Genomic DNA, 21,501 nt, shown 5'->3' with positions numbered 1-21,501 from the left:
TGTGCAGGTCTGTGCTTGGGATCTGAACCCACAAACCCCAGGCTGCCACAGTGGAGTGCACGAACCTAACCACTACACCACTGGGCTGGCCCTTATTATTTCATTTTTTGACATCCATGGTAAATCCATTCCCTTGGTTAAAACACTTGTTAAAGAAGTCAAAATGAAGGCTTGATCCCAAGTGTAAGCCAACTACTGGCTTTGCTCAGTTTAATGGTTCCCTCATCCTAACCTCCTTCCTTGAAAATGCATGCTTTGATCACAAGCGATTAGGGCAAGTTCACCAGCACTAAGAGAAATAACTTAAAAAGCATGGCCTATTTAGTGATGAAGCAGGAGGCAGCTTTCAAAGTACGGCATATTGTAATTATCTATTCACCGAGTTAAGAGCGGGGCATTCTCTCTGTTCATCCTGGACCCAAGCAAAAGGAACTACATATTGCTATTGCCATATCTTAATCAGTAAAGCTTTGGCTTTTCTCTGTAAAGCACCTATACAGAATCTCAATTATCTAAATAATTATCTAAAAAATTAATAATCTAAATAATCATGACAAGACCTTACATTTTAGGGCAAAGGGATACTACATTTAAGACATTATGGAAAAGTAGGCAAGATCAGATAGTGGTTTTCATTTTTCTGAGTCTCTGGGCATATTATTGGAAAAGGTATAAGAAGCTTTATCTCAAACTTTCCTGTGCCTAAGAATCACCTCAGGAAACTAGTTGTAAATGTAAATTCTTGGGCCATGTCCTCTGGTATTTGACCCACAAATCTGATTTTTAATAAGCACTATAAATCATTTTGATCTCTGAGTAACACTGTTATAATGAAACAGAAACAGTGAATTTTCCTTTCTGTACACATTAAAATTTCTGTTCTAGTACTCAGACGCCTAGTCTATGGACGACTTGATAAACAGGCATCCTAATGTTTCAGGTTAAATTAACCATGTGAAAATCAAAGCCCACTGCTTATGCATACAGAGAGTATTCACACATTTAAAGAACTCAAACCCACCTTTGCCCAGTACCTAAATGCAATCACCAAAGGAACCAGCCTTGATTCTAGCTTTCCAAGGGCAGTTAAATGATTCGTTGTGAGACAAGCATTTTCATTTCCTGCACTCACTTTGCAAAGAAGACCACTGGTAGGGGTAAGGGGTGAGGATGGGAAAGAAAAAGAGGAAAATAAGTAGTGTTATATACAGGTATTAGGTATCTTCTATGCCAACAACTAATTTACACTGATAATACTTTAAAAATGAAAATAAAGTAAAAAACTCACTAAATCTTTAAAGGTCAGTAAAGAAACTGGATTTTAAAAAAAGGGCAGCTATTTTCTGACTAAACTTTACTTTTCCAGAACTGAAACTTTCTATTTTCATATATTGAAACTATGTTTGAGGCGAAATGCAAATAAAGAAAATACTATAAAATGTTTCATTTGGGAGCATGAATTCATCTTTGTAAAAGAGTGTTTTCCCAAGAGCTGGGGGAGTGTGCCTAATGCAGAATCATTGCAGCCTACACACCATCCATTCACAGTGCAGACGGCAATGCTCCCAGGTGGAGGACACGAGCCAAGTCACACTAACTGCTGTTCAGCATTGCTAGAAATGCTGCTAAAAAGGATGGCAAATAAAGGTGATCGGAGCAAGTGCCCACTTGATAAAGGTATTTTTTACTGAGTTGAAATGGGTCAAAATGCTTCCTTCCTCTATTTTTTCCTCTTAAGTAACTTTATTTTTTTAAAAAATAAAACACTTTTTCCTCTTGCATCAAATGCCAAAAGTATAGGGAGAACACTAGTAGCAAGCCTGTGAAATTAACCACATAAGGAGATTATGATTCTACAAACTGGACATTAAGATTCAGTAAAGTACTTAAAGAAACTGAGACCTGTGCTTTTCTCTGCACACCACCACTGGCACCCTCGCATGGAAATCCGCATCAACATCAAGAAAAGAGTCTGAGGAAAGAAGAAAATAATATTAAGTAAGTTAATTAAACCTTTACAAGAGAGTTAGATCAAGTACAAATACTAGTTGTCACTTATCTGTCTGGCCTTTGGAAAGACCCTGCTAAATAAAGCTCTGAGATGACTTGCAAAGGATAAAAGTATTATACGCAAGCATTAAGTAATCACATTAATTTAAACCCTTGTTTTGCAAAATTAATGTTGAATTAGAAATGACTCCATTATTAAATGAGAATATTTCAATATTATGTGGATAACAATTAGAAATATGGATAGGACATTCAAAAACAAAATTGCTGTAAAAACTACTGAAATGTTCAGGGTCAAAATACATATTGACTGAAGTAAGAAGATAAGTCTAAATGTTTTATTCAACCGAAACAAGAAGGATGGGAAAAACTAATTCAAGGGGTGAGTCACTTTGACGAGGCCTAAGGAAAGCACAGAAAGTCAAAACCCCCCAGTTGGATATTACTCTGGACAACTGATAAAGCTCACTGAGAACTACTATTTGTTGATTCATTAATCAGGGTTGGGTCACATCTACGCACCATTTGTAAAGAATTAATTTAAACCATTGAATAAAGTAGATTATCTTTACCTCTTTCTGTTTCAGTAGAGGTTTAGCTTTACCTCTAAGAGTAAATTTTACATATTTTGCATCTTTTAAGTCTAGGATTCATTTAATTTTTATAAACTGTGCCATTATCATCAAGCTAAAGGCTTTACTTGTAGAATGGTTATTCTGCATAGTAGAACAACTAACAGGACTCTGACTTGCTAATAATTCATGGGCATTTGCTTTTGGTTTTTGTTTGGACATTACCCATATAAATAATTTTAAAAACATGACTTCCTACTTTCACAGTTTGAGAAATAAGATGTATTCAAATTACAGACAAAAGAAAAATTTAAGAGCAAATTGTAGAAAAGAATTTGGCCTTACCACTGTTCTTTAAGCATTCTTGAACAAGTAAGAGAACATCCGGCTGAGACATCTAGGAAAGAAATCAATGAATACATCAAACAATCTGTAAGTACTTCTGCTTCGCTGAGATAATACACAGTTATCTGGAGTTATCCAAATTCCTTTCCAAATCAGAAAGCACACTGCTCCCAGAGGAAAGAAACTGATCATTATGCTGTGTGCGCATGCCAGTCAGAGAGAGACGAGCGCCACAAGGGTGAGTGTGGGCAAAAGAGCTGCTACACAGCCAACTCCTGATTAACCAATCCCTGAGGTCATCAGTCTCTCCGCGATCTCAAAGTTGTGGTGAGAAGCTGCCAAACTGTTAACAATATTACCTCTCACTCTCTCAGACTACTTCAACAGACAGCTTACTTGTCTTGGGCTTTAGCTTTGCCTTTCTCCAATCCTGGCTCCACATGGGAGCCAAAACCATTTAAAATCACGAATTTGATCTAGTCATGCCTCTCCTTAAAACTCTCAATGGCTTCTTAAAGTCCTTAGGTCAAAGTGAAATTCCTCACGATGGCATACAAGAGGCTGCATGCTGGGCCCCAGCCTACCTCTCCATCCTAAACTTATGCTCTTCTTCCTCTTGGTCCCTTCACCACAGCTACAGACTCCTCTTTGTAGCTGCTTGGACATGTCAAGCTCCTTACTGATTTAGGGTGTTTGCAAATGCTGTTCCCTCTGCCTGAAACACTCTTTTAACCCCCTTTACTCTGGCCCCTCTTTTCATCTTTTAAAGCTCAGCCTAAATGTGATCTCTTCAAAGGGAATTTCATGACTCCTGTATCTGTGCATCTCTTGTTGTTTTCTGCCACAGAACCTTGTTTCCATGCATAGCTCTCATTATAATTAATTATATACATGTACATATCTCCTTCACTAGGTATGAGTTCCTGTCCTGTCCTCTAGAATCTAGTACAGTGCCTGGCATATGACAGGGACTCAGAGAATATTTGCTAAATGAATGAATGGCATGAGATCAAAATAACTGCTATGCTTGTAAATTACTACTCAAAATTTAAGGTTAAAAGAATAGTAAAATCTATTGGTCAGCTGACCATGTAGCTACAGCAGTCAGGAATGGCAAGGAATGACTGGCTGCCAAATAGAACATCCGGGGCTGGAGCCCAGGAATCTGTATTTTCAACCAGCAACCCAGGTAAATAGGCATAAACTACCTGCAAGCTGGCCTGTGGGAACCACCAGTAGATAAATGGATAATCTACTAAAGTGCCTTCCAGTTTTAAAATTCTGACTCATCAATGTGCTTCTGAATCATGCTTAAACCAGAAATCTAGGTTAGGTGTGGTTCTTTAAAGGTATAATTATTTTAACAAAGTAGCTGTATAAGAGAGGACACTGAGGAGCGAATTAAGTTTTCAGGTCATAAATGTCTACATGTCTACACTGTTTAAAATCTGAAATGCTTTCCCGCCATTGGAAAGTTGACTTTACCAAGATAATTTAATCTTTTCAAATTAACAGAACCTAAATAGCCCCGTTAGATTCACATGGTTAGAAAACCAGTGTTTGAAGTAAGCATGAAAGATCTGTAGAGTGAAGTAAGTATGAAAATCTGTAGAGTATTAAAAGAAATGCTCTAAAATTGAAGGCAGGCAGAAGAACATAAAAACAGAAATTTTAGAAAAAAAAGTTGCCACTATTACACTTAAACTGTCTTCAAATATCTAAAATATATTCACATGTAGCTCACACTTGAAAAAAAGAATTTCCATACTACATTGAAAATTCAAGCATTTCGTTTTGTACTTACAATGGCTGGGAACTGAATGTCAATGTTTACATCTGAATTTTTGAAACCCAATTTGCTACAGGATGACCCATATAATCTCAGAGAACAATCTAAAAAAAATTAAATAAAAGTCATTAATAAAGTAAAATTTTTCTAAGTTATAACAAAACACTGCTATTTCAGAAACGGAACCATCAACTAAAGCTACACAACAGCAAAAGAGTTTTCAAGTCTGGCATCATGGAAAGACAGCAACAGGTGACTCTGCTCTTACCCTCACTTTATTTAACAGGGACGGCTGCCCTTACTGCCATTTAGCTTAAGAGTCGCTCCTTTCACGTCAGTTGCAAAACATGTTAAAAAAATTCCTACATTATAATTTCACATTTTTGGTAGAAAATACCATTTGCAGTGATTTTCCAAATGTGCAAACTGAAAAGGGATACCTAAAGTTTGTTTTACATTTATAAACTTGATAGTATACTAAAGAGTTAATGCACACATTTCACCTTTTAGAAAGCACACACAGGCATAGTTTACTATAAAGACATTCCAGTAAAATAATAATCATAAAAATGTCCTTCAGCATAAAGTTACTTTTCAATATGAATACTCATTACATTATGAACAAAAAGGATTTAACATAACCTAATCCCTCCAGGAAAACTTTTGAAAAATGATTATAACATCACTGATATAATTTAGAATGCTAGGCCGCAAGTGATCCACTCTTCAGAGGAAGATGTGTGTGTGTATGTATTGCCTATATTTATTAACGGCATTTTTCCCCCAACGTTTTACTACTATTGTGCCAAAAAATTATCCCTTCTCATCAGGTGACTTGGGTATTCTTTTTTTTTAGGTTTGTTAAGTCAAGTGATTTCTTTGGGTTTTAACAGTTTTCCATGACAAAGCACATTCAATTTGACGATGGATCTCTATAGCAAAGATCACTGAAATTACAAATGACTTTTTAGGAACTTGTGTACAACATCAAGAATGAGAGATCTATTAATGAAATGAGCAGACTCTCATCCTTTATTTTTATAAAGTATATATGAGTGATATCCTGTATGAATGATCTTTCAGTAGAACAAGTAGTTGCATGGGTGATACAGTGATAAATTTAAAAAGTGATTCCAACCCTAGCTGTGGATCAGAATTACTTGCGGAGCTTTCTAAAAAATAGTTTTCCATGACTCCACAGACATAACTTGGAAAATCAATTCAACAGTACACAAAATCTATTCAAAATTTGTTTTCAAAGCTCGTTTGAGATGCTGCAATTCTGTTAAGTGTGGTTAAACAGAACCTATTTTGGACACAGATAACCTGAAACTGACTCTAGGATACTTCTCTTTTTTTAACTCAAAATATTGTCTCAATTTAAACAGGTAGAAAGGTAAATAAATATACACACAGAGTCCCATAGTGCCCCAATAATATCGGGCACTTAACTTAAAGTACATGCACAAAATGAAATTCCTAAGAAAGACAGGTTTAACGACAATGCATGTAGAAGTCTTTGTTACCTTGGGGGAAGCCTGGAAAAGCCAAAACACACACAAAATTAAGAGCTTCAGGATGTAGCAAATCAATTTCTATTAGGTGAAAATTCTGACTGGCAGGACAAATGGATGAGGTACTTTTAGGTAACTAAATAGAAAAACAAATCTAGAAAATACCTGGTAACTTGTGTTGGAACACATTTTCCATGATACGTTTAATTTCTAGTCTCTGTTCCAAGTTCTCATTGTGTAAGCCAAACTCCTGCACCACTTTCTCAATGGCAATACCAACTGCATTTATCTGGGAGGGTGTAGGCGGGGGTAACGTAGTGAGCAACTCTTCCTCCTGCTTCTCCTTTTAAGATCAATATTGAGATTAAAAATGACTCACACCATTTTTACCTTCGGCCGTTCACTGAGACAACACCCTGTAGAATATTCTGAATATTTTTCTTAACCCTCCCTCTTGCCTTAGCTGTGTTAGTCTTCATCTTATCAAACATAAACACACTTCTTTATGCACATAACAGTGATAACGGAAGGAAGGCAAAAATAAGGAGAAAGTGCAAGGAAAGAGCATTAAAAACAGCAACCACAAATCACTTGCTTTATTATTACTGGCATAAGGACATATCCCTAGGTCCTATCAATGACTTCATTTATCCTGATACTTTTCTCAAGGAAATTCACAAGACTGACCAGCAAAACATAACTGACCAGGACAAAGTAAATTGGTCAAAATAAATTCAATAATATAAGTATTAAAGTTCTTAATATTATAGCCTTAAGGAGAAGAAAGTCACAAAGATGACAAGTAATAACAACTGACAAGTAAACATACTTGTTTGGCTTACATTAAACTTACCTTAATATTTTTCTTGTGCCTCTTCTCTTTGATATGCTTATGGGCAAATGCAATGGATTCAATTAAAACATCACAAAGTTTGCAGGTGTACTTTGCTGTAGGGTAGTTTCTTGGCTTCTATAATTTGAGGAGATTTAAGAGACAGACATACGTATCTTCAAAAACGCACGTAAACAAAAATTAGCCAGAAGATGATTTCCCCTTCACTTTTAAAACTGTTAATATATTACTGTCACTCTTTATCACTACCCTAATAGTCATTTTAATTTAAGTAACTCTATTAAATCAAACTATCATTTTTAACTTGTAGTGTTTAAATACTAATAACCAAAGTAGGATACCTAATTTATGAAAGAACATATTCTCAATTACTACCAAAGTTTAAACCAAAATAAGAACTCTCATTAACAAATAAATATGTAGGAAGATGTTACCCTTTTCAGCCTGTCAATGCAGTCTCTCTTCAGCCGCTCCTCGGCCTGCTGTAAGCCCAGGAGCTCCTTGGTCGAAAGCGCAGATTCATCGATCACAGGGCCTTCCAGGTCTCCGTCCTGCTCATTTTCCTCATTTCTGGTCCTCCGTGGCTTCCTAGGTCTGGACCTCTGCTTCTTGTTTTCTTAAGTTGGGGGGAAATATCAATGCTGATATTGAATAATATCACTCCTGAGTAACAAGCAGAACTTATATATTTCATAATGAAACCATGTGACATCTGAATGACATGTGAATACAGAGCAGACGGAAAGGTACAGCTCTTCCATGGATCAAATGCTTGAATACTCAGAAAGCACCTCATCTGGATACATCAACCCACAGAAATCATCTTTTTGGAAAACTTAAAAAGAATTCTACTTCAATCATACAGTATGATTTTATAATTATCTCTTCCTGGTATCCTGCTTAGCATACTCAAGCAACAGTAAAAATGATCCTCTGTTTAATTCCAATATACCTAATACATCATAATACACATGCATCTAATATATTCTAGTATACCCGTTATTCTAATGAAACTATCTACACTTGCTTTCATTTTTTTATAAGTGGACAAGCTCAATAGGGTAAAGACAACAATATACCTCCAGAGAACTCAGAAATCAACACCACTATCATCTGGAGGGAAAATCCATCATTTACTTGTAAATTGAGCCTTCACATAATTGGGCCCTGGCTCCACATTAATAGCAAGAAGTCCAAGGCAAAAGTTTGTTTACTGAGGACAGCTATTTTTCATTTTATCTTTACTTTCATTTTAGCTTCTTTGAACGGCCTGTACACTGAGTACATTTCAAAGAAAAAACCAATTAGCATTGAAATAAAAGTTATCTACAAATATAGACTAAATCATTTGTTTATGAACTCTGCTGTTCTACTAATAAATTTGTTACTTTTTTTTAACTTTTAACTTTTCAACCTGCGAAACTGAAGATGATTGTGGGATTGAACTGAATTACAAAAAACTGTTTTAAATAGCTTTGCTAACTTCTATCAAGTTCTGAAAATGAAGCTATCACCAACACATAAGATTAATATAAAATTTATTTCCCCAATAAAACTGTGATAAATGGATTGAATAGTTTAAAATGACTTATCCAAAATTAATCTTTGAAAATATAAACCTACTGAAACGGCCTGCCTGAGGTGATTCCTATGTCAAGTTTTCAGTGGAACTCATTACTTGTCCAGCAGTTACAATGAAGCAGTTGATTGAAACAAATTCTGTGTCAGAAAAGGGAGGTAGGGAACATCTAACTTAAAAAAACCTATTGCCAACAGCTCTAAAGGAAAAGCAGCAAGCACTATGCTCAAACTACTGTAAGAAGAATATAATGAAATTCTGCAAACAGCTTCTACACTACAAGAGTGGCAAGTAGAACATAATAAATAACCACAAGGACAAATACAGTCTTTTCAAGAAAAAGCAATCAAAATGGACCAAAGCACTAAAAGGTAAGTAGTCACTTGAATAGAAAACGAGGCTACTTTAATACTTGCTTTTTAACATTCTCCTTACTCCCAGTTAAATTATCACAATCTTTTAAGGGCAGTACTTTTGGTGTGCACAAACTTTTGAGATAAGCACTTCTTTTCACTTACAGGTGTGTGTATTCTCATTTAATTTGTTTATCATCACGTACTCTAAACAACTGCGTGACTTCAGTGTTCATGACAGAAGTTCCTTACCTAGGCAAATGCTCATTAGTGATTTACACTAATATGTGCAAAACCCATTAGCAAAGTCCGTATTAGTTCACAAAACAGTAATTGATACAGAACCAAAGTTTTTTTAACCTCTCCTCTCTCTTGATCACAAAGGTTTCTCAATATAACTATATTTGCCGTCATTTTCTTGTGACTTCAATTTCCCTCCAAAGAGCACAAATAACTCCTTGCTGTTTTTATACAGAGCAGTAGATGGCTGCAGAAACTATGTCTGATGATGATGGTAACGGCAGCTACCATTACTGAGTATCTTATTATGCGACAGGTACACGGCAAACACTACCTGTATATTGCCTCATGTAATACCTACAGTGATCCAGTCGTGGATGCTAATGTTATCCCCATTGCACAGTTTGGGAAAATGCTGGTCCAAGAAAATAAGTAATTTGTTCAGAGACACATGACTAAGTCAAAGTAAAGGGATTTGAAATAAGATCAAAGCATGGATGAAATTCTGAAATTCACCATTCTATCTAACAATATAAGAACCGAAAAGAACTTAGTAAAATCCCTTCTTGTAGCATACCCATTCACATCTAGAATAGACTAGAACTGACAAGGCAATACAACTTTCTGAACTGAGTTTCACAGGTGTGCATGGGAAAAACAGTCAAAATCTCGTTGGAGAGAATCCTGAAGGCAAAGCTGGGTACTGCTAAAAACTAGCCATAATTACTTAAAGGAAGGTTACTTGGCTCATCCCAGGATTTTTGTAATACGAATTCTCCATATACAGTATTCCAAATTTCCCATATTTTATTTGCATATGGTCCATTACTCCATTCACAAAAGACATGTGTATTTGAGTAGATGTTTTCCAGCTAAGATCATTAACTGCATTGTCCCAAATACATTAAATTGGCAATCAAGGATATTTCAGGGATGAAGTAGGGGTGGTAACGTAGAACTAAAAATAGGAAGTTAGTATTAAAAAACAACTCTAAGATGTTTTTCTTTATGTCTTCTCACATCATTTAATAAGATCCTTCCTTATTAAGACATAATTTTGATTCAAGGAAAATTTCGGTCCTTTTAAATGAGATCCTTTTTAGGATCCTCTGAGTGAAGTGCAAAGTTTATACTTTAAACTGAATTTCTCTCTGTAGTAAGCAATGTTATATCAAAGCTTAATATTTCCCTTATGAAGACTTCCCAAGGGAGAGAAGCTGAACAATTCTTCATTTAGTGATTGCGAAAGGACACACCTGTATTTCACATAGAGAAAACATGGGAGCTTTTGGATTGCCTTTGAGAAAAAAAAATATTAAAAATGTACTTCTTGTTCACATGCACAAAAACAATTCTTTAGTTGCTTTTAAGATGAAACAAGAATATAGATGAGAGGTTTTGGTCTGTAAACAGTTCCTTTTAATATCTGTCTGATTGCAAACTTCTGATCTGTAAATCTTTCTTTTTATAATGCTGCTCAAGATCCTTTCTTTTCTTAAAGACTAACTATTGGTAACTAAATTAAAACGTCCATGTCCCACCTGGACACAGTAATACAGAAATACTTAAATATACACAAACTTTTAAAAAGAAAAACACAAATCAAAACACCAGAAATTATCAATATGTGTTCAGTTTCCCCTCTGTCAGATTCCAGTTCCAGAAAAGCTAAGTTAATGGCCAGAGCAGCACAGGACACGATTTTAGTTCCACTTCCTCATCTACCACTCTGCACAAATAAGTCTGGATAAATTTAACCCCTCTGAGCCACAGCTGCCTGCCGTGTAAAATCGTGATTCTACTTTTGATACATCAGGACACGGCACTGCATCAGACAATTCCTTCAAGTTCTTTCTAGCTTAAAGATTTAGGAGCTAAGGTTTTCTCTCTCCCTATTTAATTCCTTTATAACACCTCATTCTGTTTCAGCTATTTGATACAAAGCATTTTCTCTTGCTTTTCCTATCTTAAAAAACATAAAACAGCACCTTTTCTTCCATTTAATACTTTCATAAGACCCTCTAAAGATAAAACAACATTTTCCCTATTAAGTATTCTAAATGCCCAGGTCACAAATTCAAATGCCTTACTAGTAATACATATACAATATAACTGGCTGCTGTGAGATGACAAAAAGGAAAGGGGCCTTAAATGCATTTAAATTAAAAAAACTGGAAAAGTGCTGGCTAGTTTGCAACCCATCCTATATGGCCACTAAAAAAGGCTTACAGCCAATAAACTTAAAAGCCCATTTTTCCAAGTATAATTTACCAAGCATAATTTGCATTTTCAGACTAAATATTATTGTTTTATCTTTTCCTTCAAAATAATGACTTTATTTCATTTCAGTAAATGTTGTCCATTAGAAAAAAATAATTTTCCTGTTTATAGAAATCATTGCTACAAGGACAAAATCTACCATTCACCTTTTAGACAAATGTATGAATACTCACTTTGGGGCAATTATTATCAAGCACATAGGGCACGTAGAATGGATTTTGGTTTTACTAGAACTAAAAAGCAAAGCTTTTAACTGTATTTCTGATTTTCTAAACTTAATGTTTCTCAACCTGTTTGCCAAGCTCACTTTTGAGAAAAAACCTTGGATTACTTTCCTCTGGGGATCAATGCTCCACCCCAAAGAACATACCTCCTGGTGTGGCAGGAGATATATGCAGTCTATATTGTGTTTTTACATCGAATAAGATTTTTTTTTTCTTACCTTTATTCTGTCATTTATGTTAGGGACACGTTCCTTATTCAAATACAAAATGACAATAATTTAGAAAATATATATACACCACTCAGAAATTATATGATAGTCCCCAGGGGAATTATGACCACCCTCTTCTGTAAAAAGCACCAACAGGAAATATGTTGACTAAAGTAAAATGAGCCTTGTGACAAAGTACACTTTTAAAGGGACCCATATACGCAATGTGTTGAAGTTGCCCAAATATCATGATTACACCCCTTAAAATAATCACATTAAATAAGCAGAAACTACGAAAAACTGGAACTGCACTCCTGAAAATAATAAAATTCAGATGAAAGAGAAAAGACATTGCTGACTTCGAGGTTGTAACTTGACAAGTTGGAACACATTACCAGGGCTTCCTGTTTCCATTTCTGACATGGTTTCTAGGCTTGTCAGTTCTTTATGAAATAATCGTCTTACAGTTCTGCAGCCTCTTCCATCTTGCCACCTATATCCATCTTCACTTTCTTGAAACAAGTCTTTTCTTGGTCGGTTTATAATAGGAATTCTAGGTCCAGGTTTGAATTCTCTCCAACTGTCCGAATTACCAGCAAGTTCATCAGATAGCCATCTCTTACTCTGATCTTTGTGGTTGTCATTTATCCAAGCAGGTTGACTATAAATTGGGTTTTTAAATGCATATGGATTGCTGGAAACAGCATATGGTCCTTTTCTGGGGGTATTCCCATAGTTTCCTGGTGATATTTTTTTTTTTGGAAGGCCTTTTTCCATTTTACTGCTGTGGCCTTTAGCATAATCATCCATTGTTAAATAATCTTGCTGGGGGTGACCCCTTCTGAAATCTTCATCATCTATATTCCCTCGGTCTTTAGCACGCTTCATAAAATAAGGTTTCACTGCATCTCCCATGGTCTTTGACTTCAATTTTCTTACTTTGTACCTGCAAGAAGGCATTTTGGGGAAATGTCAAATTATAACAAGATAACATATCAAGTATACAAAATACCACCCATTTATTGCGCAGATGCTCAAAAACCTGTAAGAAACTCTTCCTAATTTCCATTACATTCCAATAACCAGTGCATTACACCAGAAGTTAGGTGGGTAGTCCTATAATATTCTTCATGAAAATTAGTACTATTTAACGTGAAGATTAAGTCTATGACTAAGGGAAGCTCCCTATAGTCTAGAGAACTGTAGTTTAACAAATGTTACTCATACCAAGTTGGATGACTTTAACTGCATAACAAAAATGCGCCTCTTCAAAAAAACAAACCTCATCCCAAGTCTATACTGTTAGTCTTTTTTAAAAAAAGTTGGCAATTACTTTTAAGTGTTATACAAAGTAACAAACTTTCTGCGAACGTGGAACACCTCCTTCCAACTTCACTTTTCCGTCCCTTCTCCGTCTCCCGGGGCCTCGGCTCCTCTCACCACCACTGTTCAGATGTTCAGAACACAGGCTTCGATCGCTTGGGCTACGGAGGGGCTGGGCTCCCGACCAAAGCTCCGCTCAGCCAAAGGGGCTGGGTTTCCGACCAAGGGACAACTCCGGCTAACCTCCCCAGTCCCCATGCTCCAACCTCAATCAAGTTTAGCTTTGACACGAACAGCAATTCTCCCTCTTCGATCCCCATCTGACTGCCCCACCCCCGATCTGCCTCAGTTTCCCCCGTGCGGGGCTGGCGGAGAAAGAGGAGGTGTCTCTGCACCCCTGGCCACCAAGCCACGGCAGGCACCAGGAAGCAGGAAGTGACCTGCCTCCCCGATGGGGTTCCGGGGTCCCCCAGGCCGGCGAGGGGGCCCAGCCGAGTGCCCCCACCCAGACCCCTTCCTTTCCTGTCCCGCAGGGTCTGACACAAAGTGAAGAAGCGGACTCGAACCCGAGAGCTCTGTCCTCGCCGGCCTGTGGGCTCCCAGGTCCTCGCAACCGGGGCGAGGAGGCCGGCGGAGGACGGAGCCAACGTATCTCCCGGGCCGGGCCCGCCCTCTACTCTGCAGACCGGGGCACCCACCGGAGACCCATTCCCGAGGCGAGGCCGGGAGGGCCGCGGGGAGAAGGCGCTTCGGAGCACTCACCACCTCCGCCGCGGTCCCCCGCCTCTTCCTGTCCCGGCCCGGCTCCCTCTCCGTGTTTTCCTTCGGCCCCACTTCCGGCGCTCAGCGCTGTCTCATTGTGCGCGATTGGGAGGCGGCGGTGCCCCCGCCCGAGCGCTCCGCCGCGCACGCCGGAAACGCGCGGCGCGGTGCGCCGCGCCGCGCCGCCCCGCCCACTTCCGCCGCCGCCGCGCGCCCCCGCCGGGGTCGGCAGTGGGGTCGGGGCGGGCGCGCTGGCTCGGGGCCGGCCTCGCCTGGGCTTGGAGAGGCCGGGCGGTCCTGGGGAGGAAGCCGCTCGCTCCCCGCGGGAGACGCGGAGCCCGCGGCTGGGAGGCCCGGCTGCTTCCGGGGCTCACAGGGCAGGGCCAGCCCGGGCCGGAGGCCTCGTGCTGTTTGAGAACGCGAGTGATTGAACGGCCGAGTGAGGGCTAAGTTACCGACCTGCTAGAAATGCCAGCCGCTCCGCGTCGGCTGTTCGCCCCGGTCTCCGTGTGGTCAGGGGAAACGCGCTGCTTTTTTTTCTTAGGTTGTGTACGGATTAATTTTACGTAAAAAAAAAAAAGTGTGTGTTGAAGAATGTGTCGTCTCACAGGATGACCACGGAGGGTCCTGTTCGAAGTTTTGAACCAAGAATGCACACTGGGAACTAGCAAAACAACCCGCGGTTCCTTTTTTTTTTCTTTTGACTCTTACCTTCCTCGCTGTCTGCAGTGAAAGCCTCGAGCAACTGAAAAATTAAGGAGCGTTGAGAAAATGAGACAGTTTTGAATTCTCTGCTTTTTAAGAGCATTTCAATTTAAATCCATGAGATTCTGTGGGGTATTGGTCTTAAAATAATAATGAACACGTGACAACTGGCTATCGCCAGGCACTGTTCTGAGGGCTTCACGAATCGTTACTCATTTAATCCTCACGACAGCTCCACTAGGAAAGTATCATTATCCCCGCCTAAAAGATGGGGAAATAGGGTTTATGGCGAAGTAAATGGCACCTCTGAAATCCCAACCCTAATGAGGCAGAGTCTGTTCTTAACCAGTGTGTCTACTAAAGGTAATTTAAAACACGTTCGTACAGCTTTGGTCTAATGCCTTATCCGTATGCTCTGGTTTTTAAAATACATGAGGATCAAGCTAATAATCTGACAGGCAGACAATGGCCTTTAAGAGTCCAAAGGGAGTGTGGTGATACATGATTATATGTCTTATGGGACAGCAGTGTCGCCACACCCAGTGGAGTAATTCTGAACAGAAGAACTGGTTTAGGAAAAGTTTTGGAGGAGCAATCTTTTTAAGGGCTTAAAATATTTTTTATTTGCATTTTCTTCAATGTGTTTCCCAAAGCTTAACTTCTATTCTAAATGTGCTTTTAAGATTCATCTTGATAAATGAAGCTCTCTAAAACAAGGTGCAATACTAATCAAAAGATATTGACAGATAATATACCTCTTTCTATCCGTATGATACTGTCATGGGAATTTAAATTGGTCATGGGGATCCATAAAATCCAGTTGAAAAGTTTGGTTTGGTCCTTCGTTGGATGTCACCAGAGGGAATAGTGAGCTTCTCAGAGTCTTTGTGGCGATTGCTTCACAGTCTAGATGTATTTCCAACAACGTGGAGTGGAAATTTGGGGCCTCTCTGGTTCAGAAGACCTTAACACTGTTCCATATGTTAGAGTGAGACTTCTCTCTTGAAACTTAATGTTGAACCAGAAGCTTAATGTTGTGGTACATCTTGACAAGTCAACCTTTAACAAACCCAGTGCTCTTTTTCTTATAGGGCGGAGAATCAGAAGTGCAGGAGTTGTAAACCTAGCTTTGTCAGCCAATTTTTCCACTAGTGACTGGGGGTCAACTTGCTTTAGCAGTACTCAGTTGTCTCTTTGCAAAAGTAGTTAGAGAATGCGTTACTAAAGCCCACCCTATCCATAGCATTGCTGACTCCTGGATCACCATGGCAACGGCTGCTTTGGTTGTGTTTTTAGTTGACTGTCCAGGCGGGTTAAGCTTGGCATGAAGCTTGACTATGCAGATCATCAGTTACCTCACTTCTCACCTCCAGTCATCTATTCCACACTTCAGACCACCCTGCCCCTCTATCCCATAAATACCCTAATCCTTATTTTTGGGAAGGTGGATTTAAGACTTGTTCTGCCGTCTCCTTGCTTGGCCGCCTTGTGAATAAACCCTTTCTCAGCTGCAAACTCAGCATCTTGGTGATTGGTAAACTGTGGCAGGCAAAATGAGCCTGGTTCAGTAATACTAGTGCTTTCTATCCACATTGACGTATGTGTCAAATATGTCCAGAGTCCAGTGACTTCTCACCACCTCCATTGCTTGCAACCTGATGTTCATCACCATCATTGCTTCACTGCATTGCTGCAATCATTAGCTTTCATCTTTGTCCTCCTTTACTCTCGATGGTACCAAACCTCTTAGTCTCAAATTCGTGTGCCAGAAGTGCCACAAGCCAAACACTGAGAGATGGGTGCTTGGAGATGAAGAAAGATTTATTTGAATTGGCCAAAGTGAGTAGGTGGGAGCCTGAGTTCGCTCAAATCTGCCTCTCCAAGAAGAGAAAGGAGGAGGGTTTCATGGAGCTAAGGGGCTGGGCAGGAGAAGCTTTGGAGATACAAAGGGGTCATTCCCAGTAAGCCCCGGGGCGATCTGACTCCTGGGCTTCGGTGGCTGGTGAGGCCTGGCAGCTGATTGAAACCTCCCCAAGGCAGTCTTTCTTCTGCAAAACAAGCTCACAAATCCTCAAGACCCCTGAGTCATCCCACAAATTAAACAGGAAAACAGCAAATTGTAACCCTCAGGTACCTGGCTTCATCAACACTATAGCCAGAAAACTCCTGTAAAAATCTGAGCCAGGTTATGATTTCCCCCTCAAAACACCTCAGTGGCTCCCCATTTCTCTGGGAGTAAAAGCTGGAAGTCCTTACAATGGCTACACAAGCCCCTCCCTTTACCTTCTGATCGCATCCCTTATTCCTCTCCCCCCTTCACTAACTCCACCCTAGCTGTACTAGTCTTCTTGCAGTGGCTTCCTCACACCAGCAAAGCTCTTGCCTCAGGGATTTGCCCTGGCTGTTCCCGCTGCCTAGAATGCTTTCCCTCCCTTGATATGTGTATTGCTCACATCCTCATCTCCTTCAAATCTTTGCTGAAAGACCACATTCTCAATGAAGCCTACTCCGACCGCCCACCACCCTCTCCTCTCCCTCCCCAAAGCGCCTCACCTGGTCTATTTTGTTCTTGTAGCACTATATACACCTTGTCACCTGCCATATAATTTCATTATTTATTACAGTTATTTGTTTCTTGTCTGCCTCCCTCCACTAGAATATAAGTTCAACAAAGACAGAGACTTACCTGTTTTGTTTACCAATATGTCCTCTAGGACCTGGAACATTATCTGGCTCATGGCAGACTCTCTAGAAATGTTTGTAGAATGAATGAAAGATACAGGACAAGCCAGGCTCTGCAGCAATGGTTCTTCACAAACGTTCGATTCCCCTCTCTTATTGAGGTATGTTAGTATTCTTAAAGAAGTCTAATCTTGCAATAGGATTGAAAGTGAACTCAGAAACTTTAAAATATTTTACCCCCACCCCAATTCTCCCTAACTGTCTGCCTAGAGTTTTCAACATCTTTGTAATGGCTTTCTTTCTTTTTCTTCCCCCAAATTTCCTAGATAATTGAGTTAGAATACTTCTCGAGTCAGTTAGGATGCATCCAGCTTTGAGTTTGATATAAAGCCTAATTTAAACTGGCTTACACAGAGAAGATATTTATAGGCTCACAAGACTGAGAGTTCAGAGGGGTGGTGCAGGCTACAGTGCCAGCTTCATCCAGTGGTTAGGCGCTCCTGGTGTGTGGACTTCATCTTCAGGCTGTTGTCCCACAGTGGCACAGTGGCGGTGGCAGTTCCTCACATCATATCTGTCCACCACAATGTCCAGGAGGAGAGAGAGCAGCCTCCAGAAGCCAGGAAAAACTTTCCAAGACACTCTTGCAAACTTCATTTTACATCTTAGTATCCTTCATTGGGTCAAAGGCTTCTTCTTAAATCAGGCCCTGGTAAGGGGGATGCCATTACCCTTAGACCAGGGTTTCTCTGTCTTGGGACTATTGGCATTTTGGGTTGGGTAATTCTTTGTTGTAGGGGGTTGTCCTGTGCATGGCAGGAAGTTTAGCAGGGTCCCTGGCCTAATAGATGCCTTCCCCCTCGTTGTGACAATCAAAAATATCCCCAAGCTGGCCAGCCCCAGTGGGCTAGTGGTTAAGTTTGGTGCGCTCCACTTTGGTGGCCCAGGTTTGGTTCCTGGGTATGGACCTACACCACTCGTCTGTTAGTGGCTGTGCTGTGGCAGTGGCACACATACAAAAAAGAGGAAGATTGGCAAAGGATATTAGCTCAGGTGAATCTTCCTTAGCAAAAAAAAAAAAAAAAAAATCCCCAAGCATTCCTAAATGTCCCTGGGGGGCAGTGTTACCACCAGGTGAGAACCACAGCCTTGGGCCATCAGGCCCACCCTTAGAGCTAGGGGTTGGAGTCAGCTTGCTTTGGGGCACTTGAGTTGCCAGAGGGGGGATGGGATACTGAATAAAGTCTGGGTCCCATTAGGAAGAACAAAGTTGAGAATGGATGGCAGCCAACACTGTTCATTCCACCTGTATTGGACAAATTCATCTCTGAACTCTGGAACAAATGTTGGCTTTTCTGTAAATTAGGATATGAGTGGGAATATTGAAAAATACGTCTTTATAATTTGATATTTGGTCAGAGAAGACCTTCCAGTTACATATCAACTTTTTTAGAATATCACAGGAGACAGATGCTCCTTCTGCTCCATGCAGGGCAGAGGACAGAGAGAGCTACTGTGTTATATGGGGGAGACAACGTTCCAGGGCCTTTGAGGAGCTCTCTTCATAAAGCCTTTTCAAAGACCTTCCCCCGAGTCAGGCTTAGACTGGACTTTTATGACTCCTGTGGCTTGAGGAAAAGAGCTAAGAGAATCCCCTGCCTCTGCCTGCCACAGAGTCTCAGTTTGAATTACTCCGGGACCTTGTATTTACATCCTAAGGTATGTTGTGTAAGGTAAAACAATTTTATTTCCAGTACATGTTTTCAAATCTTAGGAAAATCTGTGAGCTAGTGTACTCTAATAATTAAAACCTAGACTTTGCTGTTTTAGAACTAGCTGTTTATTTATAGTCAGTCATTCAGTTTATTCAACAAACGTTGAGTGCCTATGTGAGTGATATGTGAGGAAAACAGACATAGTCCCAATTCTCGCAGTGTTGAAAATAGGGTAAAGGCAACAAATGTCCTGAAATTGAAAATTTAAGACTCAGCTTAGACTCTAAAATTGATCTAATCTTGCTCTGGGGCCCTGCATAGTCTGGGGACTATGGAAAAAAAATTTTAACTTGCTAATTAATGTATCTCAGTCTTTTCTAACTTAAATTGTCTTTTTGATGGTTTAGTCTCTGGATACTTGCCCATCATTCACATTTCCTTTGTCGCTTCCCTCAGGTGCCGTCTGGAGATGTGATGGTCTGGAGTCACATCACTGGAAAGAAGCATCCCGGGATACACATCCTTAGGCTCACTGAATGGTCCTCTCGCTTCTCTGGTCTTTCCAGTCTCTCTTCTTCACCTTCTTATTGGATATCTAATGCAGAGGTCTGAGACTCAGATTCATGGCTAGTTCTCTTGGCTTAGTCCATCTCCAGTGGTTTGCTGTTGCTGACTTGGACCCACCATGCACTTGATGGCAATATCCATCCCTCTTGAGATCCAGCTGCAACTCCCAGGTGGTTTTCAGCATGGGTGGTCCACCACTTTCCCCCAGTTCTGCCCATCTCCTGGCTTCTCTGCCATCCATCCTCCTTGGCACCAAGAAGAACCCAGAAACACTTGGATTCCTTTTAAGGACACGTGAAATCTCAAGTATGCCTGAAAGTGCCAATTTCGGCTCTCTTCTGCTTGACCATGCCCTGCTGTTATTTTTACATTCCTGAAACCGTCTTAGGTTTCTCTTGGGTGGTCTACTTCCCCCTGGTTCCAAGTTTGGGATGAGTCACATACTCTAAACTTTCTCCTCAACTAATCTCACCCTCAGAGTAATGCAAAGTTCTGCTTCCCTTCCTGTTGCCAGGGAGACCAGCTGCCCTGTCTTCCTTCCTCTCCCCACTTCCAAGTCTCAGCCATCCATTTTACCGTGGAAACTGAATACCCAAGCTCTAGCTGTTTCTTAGATCCCACTGCAGGCCTCTCAAACTGTCGTCGTGGAGAAATGGTCCTCTCACGTCCACACTCATCAAATGTTGCACTCTAGACTTCTCTATGGCTAACCACAGCCCTCCCGACCCCCATCCCCAGGGCTTTCCTCTGGTCAAACTTCCTAAGAGGTCTCTGAGCATTCACTGCATCAGGAACCTGAGAATCTCCCTCGGCTCATGGGCTACCTCCTACATCCTGCAGCCTCCAGTTGGTACCCAAGCTGGGGTTATCTGAGCTTTTAGAGTGCATCTGCAGGCCGTCTTCATCTTATGGACCCAACCTCTGGAGGACACCAGGAAGCTGCCACCTGTCTCCTGGCCAATCAGCCCTTCACAGATGGAATCCTTTCTCCCAGCACTGGATACATGGCAGTGATGGAGAGAAATTGGGGCTGGATTATTCAGAAAAAAAATCTGTATCTTTTTCAAAAGGAAATATAGCTTGTGGTGCATGGGTCTGTGGCAGTGTTTGTGATTCAATGATGGGAGAGGAAGGAAGGAAACTTGTCTATTGAGTAACTGCTGGGCTGAGCACTAGTAGTTGTGTCTGATTGTCCTCTCCCACTTCTACAATTTATGAGTTATCTTAGCAAACAGTGGCTCAGAGAGGCAAAATCATGGGCATATAGCAACACAGCTTTACTGGCTTATTTGAGACTTGACCAAGGTCTTTCTGACTTGTAAGTTTATATTCTTTTTACTGTACCATGCCCCAAGCTCCTGTCCCCTGACTGAGCCTCACACCCTGAAGAGCCACCGTTCCTTTCTGAATTCTCCCTTCCTGAGACCACTCTCTGAAACTGGGGCTCGGTGGTCTCCGACTGTAGTTCTGTCAGTAGTTAGGCTGACATTCGTGCTGGGCTGCGCTGCGGGGCCTGCAGAGGGAAGTTGCAGCTTCCTGTCACAACTACCAACACTCCTGTAAGTTGTTCTTCAGATGAGACCACTGGTGAGGAACCGGTTTAAATCAACCTGAGCCACCCAACTCCCCTTCTGGGTGACTGAGAGTGAACCCCGCTCATTGTAATCTCATTATAATGCTAAAATCTCCACCCAGACGCATTCCATCCCTCTTCCTTTGAACATGTGACCTATGTAATAGCATGTGTACATGCTGGCATGCACCTTAAAAGAACATGGC

The 21,501-nt window shown here is 40.5% G+C and overlaps 1 protein-coding gene and 1 long non-coding RNA gene across 8 annotated transcripts in view; one reads left to right on the top strand and one right to left on the bottom strand.

Annotated features, from left to right (window-relative positions):
- TUT7 (terminal uridylyl transferase 7) overlaps nucleotides 1-14,177 on the bottom strand; it is a 59,743-nt gene extending 45,566 nt beyond the window's left edge. For 3 of the 7 annotated variants that reach the window (XM_046664718.1, XM_046664725.1, XM_046664724.1), the window contains exons 1-9: nucleotides 13,990-14,099; nucleotides 12,364-12,914; nucleotides 7,518-7,699; nucleotides 7,084-7,200; nucleotides 6,396-6,573; nucleotides 4,732-4,820; nucleotides 2,928-2,979; nucleotides 1,903-1,972; nucleotides 1,022-1,148 (exon numbers count right to left, since the gene is read on the bottom strand). In XM_046664718.1, the coding sequence (XP_046520674.1) occupies nucleotides 1,022-1,148; nucleotides 1,903-1,972; nucleotides 2,928-2,979; nucleotides 4,732-4,820; nucleotides 6,396-6,573; nucleotides 7,084-7,200; nucleotides 7,518-7,699; nucleotides 12,364-12,914; nucleotides 13,990-14,000 (1,377 nt within the window). In that variant the 5' untranslated portion in view covers nucleotides 14,001-14,099. Of the gene's footprint in view, nucleotides 1-1,021; nucleotides 1,149-1,902; nucleotides 1,973-2,927; nucleotides 2,980-4,731; nucleotides 4,821-6,395; nucleotides 6,574-7,083; nucleotides 7,201-7,517; nucleotides 7,700-12,363; nucleotides 12,915-13,301; nucleotides 13,569-13,857; nucleotides 13,878-13,989 lie in introns of those variants that run through there. The other 4 variants (XM_046664720.1, XM_046664722.1, XM_046664719.1 and 1 more) reach the window with 4 other exon arrangements.
- A 172-nt stretch (nucleotides 14,178-14,349) lies between these two features.
- On the top strand, nucleotides 14,350-20,953 carry LOC124241210 (uncharacterized). The gene is made up of 3 exons (XR_006889144.1): nucleotides 14,350-15,121; nucleotides 17,473-17,601; nucleotides 19,612-20,953. It is a non-coding gene; the product is annotated as an uncharacterized LOC124241210 (long non-coding RNA).
- Nucleotides 20,954-21,501: the final 548 nt, after the last annotated feature.

Source organism: Equus quagga, chromosome 6, assembly GCF_021613505.1.
Source record: "Equus quagga isolate Etosha38 chromosome 6, UCLA_HA_Equagga_1.0, whole genome shotgun sequence".
Lineage (NCBI taxonomy): Eukaryota > Metazoa > Chordata > Mammalia > Perissodactyla > Equidae > Equus > Equus quagga.
This window is presented reverse-complemented; position numbering and strand designations above follow the sequence as displayed.